Here is an 8,237-nt window from a genome sequence, read left to right as displayed (position 1 = left end):
GAGAAAAATAAAGACCCCCCCCCCAAAAAAAAATCTCTATAGTTTTTAACATAGCACTGTTACTGGAAGACACACACACACACACACACCCTGCTTATATGCGTCAATACGCACGCTATTAGGAAGTGTGGAAACTGTATTAAACCCAGTACAATTAATTATTGTTTGCTATGTCCACTGATTTGCCTTCACAGTAAATCTTATTCTACCTGCCTCACGCTGTGATTCAATGGGGTGTCTCTCCATTCTGTTCCAAGAGAGGGTAGGCTATGCTAAGCAATCACAGACATAGATTTCGGGGGTGGGAGGGTGGTCAACAAAGCCAATTCTATAACCTCCTATTACCCCCATTGGTGGGTTTCCTACAGGAATTGTGTGTGGGGGTGGGGAATATCATTTATCGATCTTTTAAAAGGCGTTTTATGCATTTCACTCACCGCAGCTAAACTTTATCTTTATTCCGAAGAAAAGAAATGTCTACAAATCCATTAAATATAAATCTTGGTTTCTAGAGATACGCATAAAATCATAACCTAATGTATTATAATTAGCCTGATGGGTTTTTTTTTATTAAATTGCTTTTTTTGCTCAGGTCCTACAGTTATGAAGAAAGCACAATCAGATCACCTTTAATATTAATATAATAATTAAAAATAATAATTCAAGATTATAAAATATTTCTAAAATATTTCCATGTTAAGAACTTCCTCTCCCATTTAATTCATATTTTAAACTAATATACAACTATATTCAAAGTTCATCTTGTGTAGCTATATATATATATAAAAATATGTCAAATCGTTAAAGAATCGCTTTCAGAGACATATTTATTCTGAAGTCCTTTTCCCCCGCAAAGAGACAAAAGAACGCGCTTATTATTCGATATACAAACAGTCCAGTTTTTTAAAGAAAGCATCCCAGTTCAATCTGCTTCCAATTAATGCTATGGACACAAATATATTCTCATTAAAATACTAATTCTGAGTTTAAAGTATACTCCTTATTTCCCCAGGATGTTTCTAATTATATTTAGAGTAACGCAAGAAGCTATATTTCTCTCCTTTACAAAGTATTTTACACATTCATTTAATTATTTTTTACGAAAAGATGATCTACAATCCACAGAAGACAGTGCTGGCTAATATATTTTTGTTACTCTTTTATTAACCTTCCTGGTTAATCCTAATTTTAATAGTAAGCAGTAAATCACCAACTAGATGTTTGGGTAATTTTATTTATTATCAGAAATCACATAATAATACATTCATTTTTTAATTATTATTGTGAAGCAATTTTTTACTTGACTATATAAAGCCAGAACGTGCTATGACAGACATTTGCATAGGCCCTACATATTATAGCTTGAGGTAAGAAACATCACATATGAACTATATTGCAAACGATGCACATTAACAACCGCAATAAACTAGACGAGAGATACAAGCAGAAAGCTGCGCCACATACACAGGGAACTAACGCAGGACAAACAAAAGGTCTCACCGAATAATATTTTATAGCAAGCTGAAAGAGAATATTGCATATATGTTATATCTTTTAACATATGTAATCACGTGATTTCTTTTTAAACCCATTGAGTGGCGATGAACATCGCCTTTGTAACCAGACACATGTCATGGGGACAATTGTCAAGTATCAACTTCTTGCTGGTGGCTTGTCCAATGTGTTTCATCGCATATAGTAAGTCCTCTCCTTCTGTATAGACAGCAAATGCTCTCCCTCGTGGGCAAAGAATTACAAAAATGATTTTTGATATTTAAATATAGCTCTGCATTATGACCTGTCACCCTAGTTCCTTTCAGTCTCTACAGCCCTCAAAATGAAACTTTTCTCCTAGTCAGTGAATTAACTTGTCCTGGGTTTGTAAGGGACAGAAATGGTGAGCTATTCTTTAGTTAATAAATCAAGCACATATTGATTGATACTTTTGGTGCCTCTACATTTAGCAAAACTCCAAGGCATCACATTACATGCCCGCGGATCAGGGTCCTCAGTTTGATCGAAAATACCCTTTTGCACATAAGATCCATTGTATGTCTTTATATATCATTTAGGGATAATGCGGTTTTAAAGAGTATCGTGTTCAAATTAAATGTCATAAATGGACACTACAGGGCTGGGGATATGTCCTTTGGGATCCTCCAGTTACCCTTTCAAATAGGTAGAATTCCTCCACATTTCGCCCGCTTTTCATTGCACATAGTATTTATTGCACAGGATTGCATGAGGCTGCGTCTTTCTCTTTAAACCCTTTTGTGTATAAGGTGTGTACGTGTGAGGAGTTGAAAACGGGTCTTCATATAAAGGGGTGACATATTCGGGGTACAGTGGGGTGAAGGTGCTGGGAGGTGAGTGGAGGGCTAGGTTCTCCTGACTGTGTTGGATTTTTTGTTTTGTTTTGTTTTGTTTTTTGTGGGGTTTTTTTTGGCACAGACATGGGAAATAAAGCTGAAGAAAAGGCCAGCTTTCAAACCGGGAGGCATTTTTAAGGACTAGAATGCGCCCTTTGCAGCTCGTAAATAAAGGCATTCTTTGCCACCACTGTTCGGTCATGACCATGAACGCAGAGAACCGGCAGCACGTGGTAATAATTTAGGCTTCCCAGAGAACGTTGCTTTGTAATAAAATTAATCCATCCTATATAAAACGAATGAAGCAAATCGTGTAGTGGCAAAACTCTAAGCTACAGCGTCCCCTTTTATCTTAACCCGAGTAACTAGTGTCCCCCACCCTCTCTAAATATTGCTTTGCTGGCAGAAGGGTAGGAAATATCTGCCCCAGCCCTGCAGCTACATTTCTTTCCAAGAAAGCTGTGGACTCCGTACAAAGCTGATGGAACACACACATTATGATGAAACTAAAGATTATTTTTCTGCAGTAAATCGGAACACACCTACTTTCCCCCCAAAAAACGCAACCCCCCCCCCAAAAAAACCTCACACAATATTCAGCTAGCCCCTCGGTGAAGGAGTAGCACACGAGGCCTAAGAGGTATGAATGGTGTGGGAAGGAGGGAAATGACCGAGTCTCCTCCACATTTTTCCTAAATAAAAAGACCTCACCCCCATAAATGTGGGGATTGTCTGAGTTAAGGAAGAACTGCGGGTGTTGGAAAATTGAATGTGTCACTATCGCTGCTCTGGATGTCTGTTTCCGAGGGAAAGCAGCCACTGATTTTTGTGTTTTTCTGCCTACTTGACTAGAAGTCATCTTTAAAAAACCCAACAACCTGCTCCTTCATTTCTAAAATAAAAACCAAGCGATGAAGTTAATGTTTAAAGACAGCTATAGGAAGAAGTATATTTTTTAGCTTAATTGACGCCATCACTGAATGCCACAAAAGGGTATTTTCTTTTCTATGCCGCAGTCAATAAGCACTGCGAAACGGCACGAATACTCCTGCAGCGGAGTTATGTTTAAGCACACACAATGACTTGAAGTGGCCGCTAATAAGAATACAATTGGGGGCAGCGCAGAAAACGCGTTTGGTTTTGGTTTCAGAGGGAATCTTCCAGTTTAATTTGGAAGTAAATTCCATTTTGCTTCGAAGGATTTTTGGGGTAGCGTATGGCGGGGTGGGTGGGTGCGGGGCCTGGACTCGTTCTAATATCATCCCTTTTATTCTGAGCAAAGCACCATGCAAGAAGCGCCATGTATCCGAGCTAAGTTCCCAGCTCAGGGACAACCAGCTACACATTGCTATACATTCTTTCCCTCTGTCTTCTTCCTACAGATTCTGAGCAAACCAGTTATTTTGCTCGCCGAGAACCCTCCACTTGTAGTGAAAATGGGTCTGGAAATATGCACCACTGGAGAACCGTTCACCCTAAGAACGGGCGGGAGCTGAATTAAGGAGCCACATCCATCCACTCCAGAGAATTAACACCCAGCACTAGAACCTCGTTACAATACAGGATGGTGACTTGGTTCTAAGACTGATCTTCGATGCTGTCTGGAATAGGTACCAACCACAAAACCAGAGCAGTCGGGGGTCGGGGGGAAATATCGCACACAACCCAACAAACCTTATTGCTTGGAGGGAAACCATACCTGTTCGGCTTGTCAATGAAAGGATAGTGGGTCGTACTCAACATCACACTCAGATTATACACAGTGCTGCTGACAATCTTTTAGACCATAGAAACCAATTCTGGCTGATGGGTGGGTTTGGGGAGCTGCGCATTCACATCGGGTCTTTCCCAACAGTTCCAGTGAAGGAGATGCATATTCTCATATTTATATATGCCCGCTGATTTGTTTTTGTTTTTTAAAGAAAATTATGAGTGATCAGGTAAAGTCCCGGGACCATCAGCTAGGATGAACACTAGAAAGTCTATGAGGTTAACCAACATGGACGCTTTTTGAACTTTAAAAGAAAGAAAGAGCTTGCTCCCTCAGAAGCAGTCTTTTCTTTTTCATGCGTCGGTTCTGGAACCAGATCTTCACCTGCTGATCACTTAGGTTTAATCGGTCTGAGAGCTCCCTCCTTCTTTGGCGGGTAATGAATTCGTTGACCATAAACTCCCCTTCCAGCTCTGCTAGCTGGAGCTTGGAATAAGGCTTTCGCTTTTTCCGGGACCTTGTATGCATCGGGTACCAAGGAGCACCTAAGGACGTGTGATTGAAAGGAGAATTTAATACACTAAAAGAAACAAAGTCGGCTTCCAAGATAGGATCTTTCCCGCACTTCCCTGCCCCTCGTCTGCATTCACAGTTTGTAACGCTCACCTCATAGCAACATCAGAGGGTACAAGGCAGAGGTATCTCACGCAAGAGAGATTCATAAATCTTGGTCTGCAATACTTGATAGATCTGACTGATGCATAGATAGACACACAGAACTATTTCTTACTTAGGGTTGACATATAGATCTATATATTAGATGCATATATGTATTTCAGACTGCCCCATAAATCTACATATTGGGTGCAAGATATTTAACTAAGAGTTATTTCTTTTATCTAATTGGTACAGTGTATACATCGATGTATTCTTATATACAAAATTGATACATAGATCTGTGTCTTAGATACGTGAGAGGCACATATTGCTAACTTTTGCATACAATACTGATACATAGATCTATATTTTAGTTACAAGCTAAATCACGCATGGTTCTACTTTTTGGATACATGATAGATCAAGAAGCAACCTACGATATGGAAATCAGCTAAACTTTGTTGAAACTGCTTCCCTGCAGAAGAGAATATACATAATGGAAGACACCATTATAGGTATTTTTATGGCTCCTCGATGCCGCGGGGGGTTAGGGGTATTTTTATGGCGCCTTCCAAATTTTAAAAGGGAAAAATCAATAAGGGGAAAGCCAACAGGAAGAAATCAGCATGTTGGATGTGGTATCCTTTCGCCTGACATGACAACTTCAATGTACCCAGCTCTGCCTTTTTTAAGCATCACCTTTGTACTTAGTTTTTCAGCTCTCGGGCAGCCACCCCACTGCACACCTTTCCCAAGCCTTAAAACATTTTATGCAAGGGCGAATGATGTACTCAATCTCAACGAGCATATTCGGGGCTATCTGTGCAATCACTATCTATTTTATGGGATATTTACATGTTTATAGGCTTTTCTTTTAAAAGAAGCAGCACCCAATAAAACATTAGGCATTTGAGTGCTACCCCTAGTGGTCTCTGCACATATAGGCATGCTGATTCCATTGCTAATTCCATGAATTATATCCACAAGAGTGGACCTTAGAAGAAGAGCCTTACAATACATCATAAGAATCACAGCTAACAACACACACATATTCCTTTGCTTTGCTTTTCCTTACCACCGGTGGTCAGATTGCTTCCTTGGTTGATAGGCGAGACCATTGTAGTTGGTTCGCTGGACGAGCCCTTATTCCCTTCATTGAGTAAGGATGAGCTGGAGTCTGACTCCAAGGACTGACAAGAAGGGGGATCGTGGGACACAGTCTCAGCAGCCGGATAGTCATATTTGCTGAAATTACCGCTCATTCCATTGGGAATCCCAGGTTCAAGTGGCATCAAAGCATTGTCCCTGACCCTTTCCTCCCTCTTGAGGCTGGCAGTCTCGGAGCAAGCCTCCCTGTAGTAGCATTTACTCTCCTCCACTCTAGCTAGATCGCACGCTCTGCTGAAAGAAGGGTTAATGGACACGGGGCTGCTGAGATAGGGCTGGGGGTATCCGTTGCAGGGCTCTGTGGATGCCCAGGGCAAAGAACAAACATTGTCCCTTCTCGGGTAGGAGAGAGACGGCAAGCCAGGCAGCTGTCCTCCGGAAGCTCTGAAATTGGGGAAGTAGAAGGTGTCTCCCGTGTGGATGTTCACCAAAGGTCCCACAAACCCAGGATTAAGGAGATTATGCTCGCCCATTTCCGCGGGCCTGACCAGGAGCTTCTAGCTTATTGCTATCTGACATTAAACATAGTTAAACCTAAAGGTCCACCCCATTGGTCGGAGTGGGGTCACGTGGGCGCCAACTCGCGTTGGAGATAGGTGCCACCCACCCTTGGCAGTCGGAGGCAAAACAAAACATTAAGTTCTGCCTTTCGTTTTTATACGCCTTTTTTTTTTAAAGAAAATATAATCATAAAACATTTTATAAAATAAAGCAACGGGTTTGAGCACTGGCCTGAGAAACCCCATGTATTGTAAAAATGTACATAGACACCATATCAATATATATAAATGACACCCTTCCCCCAGCTGTAGTTAGGGTCCCTCCAACGGCTGGCAAAATTAAGCAATTTTCTCATTAATTAGCCCCTTTATTAACTAAAACCGTTGAAATTTACAATATCTCCCAATAAATTACTATTAGATGTTGTGTCATATAAAGTTTACGGGCTCTTTAAGGAGACGAATGATTGGAACCGCAACAGGGTCATATTTACAGTTGATGGGATGAAAGAGTTTTAACATATTTGCAGCCCGGTAGATATTTTAGAGTTTTATCTGGAACAATAGGAATGTTTCCTGCCCGGCGTTCGGTACCGGGGAAAGGCGAGTTCCATCCCTGCTAGGGACAATCCTAAATTCAGGAATCACAAGCCCATAATTTCCTCATTCCCCACTCGCTTTTGTTAATGATCCCTGCCAAATAAGCAAGACAAAAGAGGAAGAGGAAAATATCGCTCTCCTCTGCCTTCATTTCTGCAAAGAAAACTTCTTTATTGCCAACTCCCACCCCTGCACTCAGTAAATAAAGAAATACACGAAAAAAAGAAATCCGGTTCTTAGCCCTCTTATAACGACCTATTGGGTATTCGTGACAACTAAGGTCTTCTTCACTCGGGGGTTGCAGAAGAGAGTCGGTTGTATGAAAAAGCTGCTTCCAAGAGATACAGGACAAACATTGTTGGGGTATCTCAGTGCATAATAAATACATTGGGAAATAAATTACTATTTTAAAAAGTCCATTGTAAGGGAACCCGGACCCAGGAAGAGGCAAAGAAAAGACGCTTTAGAGATCGAGAAGGGTTTGGGGTTGTTGTTTTTTAAAGAAAAAACTACATACAGGATTTCTTGGATGTCTTTGGGATTTTCCTTGCTCGCAACTTCCAAGAGCACTGACACCAAGTTGACTTGGAAAACTACCGTTAAATTTCCTGTATAGGTAAAAAGGCTTCTAATGAACTAACGTGGGAGGTGGTAGAAATGTTAAACACATAGGAGTTGAACGGCAGACCCCGAATTTTTGAGATTCCATGGAGCACAAAATAAGTATCTTATATTTGAGAGGTTTCAGAGTCGCAGCCGTGTTAGCCTGTATCCGCAAAAAGAAAATTTGTTAGTCTCTAAGGTGCCACAAGTACTCCTTTGCTTTTTATATTTGAGAGGCTACTAGAATACAAAGTCATTTTCCCCCGGGAAAATGCTAAAGCTAAACTGACAGTTCTCCCAGCTATGCAGAAAAATTACATCTTAATCAAACATCAAACAATTGCTTTGGTAATTGTATTAAATGGTAAGCTCCAAAAATGTTCAAAAACCACCCTGCACGTGTCATATATACACATGTAAATGTAATAGGTGAATATGTGTGCGTATATGCAGTCCCTCACTTTTACATGGTATACGCAGCGATAAATTCTGCTACAGGATTTGTTTCACTGGAGTGAAAGTTGAGTACATTTTTCCGCTTTCCAGGAATTATTTTCCAGGTACGGCTAAAAAGCTGCTTGATTTTTTTCCAAGTACATTGTGCTCGATTGAGAACACATTTTGAACGCT

At 40.6% G+C, this 8,237-nt stretch overlaps 1 protein-coding gene across 1 annotated transcript; it reads right to left on the bottom strand.

Annotated features, from left to right (window-relative positions):
* Nucleotides 1-4,386: 4,386 nt before the first annotated feature.
* Nucleotides 4,387-6,377, bottom strand: HOXC12 (homeobox C12). The gene is made up of 2 exons (XM_073319378.1): nt 5,813-6,377; nt 4,387-4,625 (listed from the first exon to the last, which is right to left on the bottom strand). The coding sequence occupies exons 1-2, from the start codon at nt 6,375-6,377 to the stop codon at nt 4,387-4,389; spliced, it is 804 nt and encodes a 267-aa protein (XP_073175479.1).
* Between the last annotated feature and the right edge of the window lie 1,860 nt (nt 6,378-8,237).

Source organism: Lepidochelys kempii, chromosome 20, assembly GCF_965140265.1.
Source record: "Lepidochelys kempii isolate rLepKem1 chromosome 20, rLepKem1.hap2, whole genome shotgun sequence".
Classification (NCBI taxonomy): Eukaryota; Metazoa; Chordata; order Testudines; family Cheloniidae; genus Lepidochelys; species Lepidochelys kempii.
This window is presented reverse-complemented; position numbering and strand designations above follow the sequence as displayed.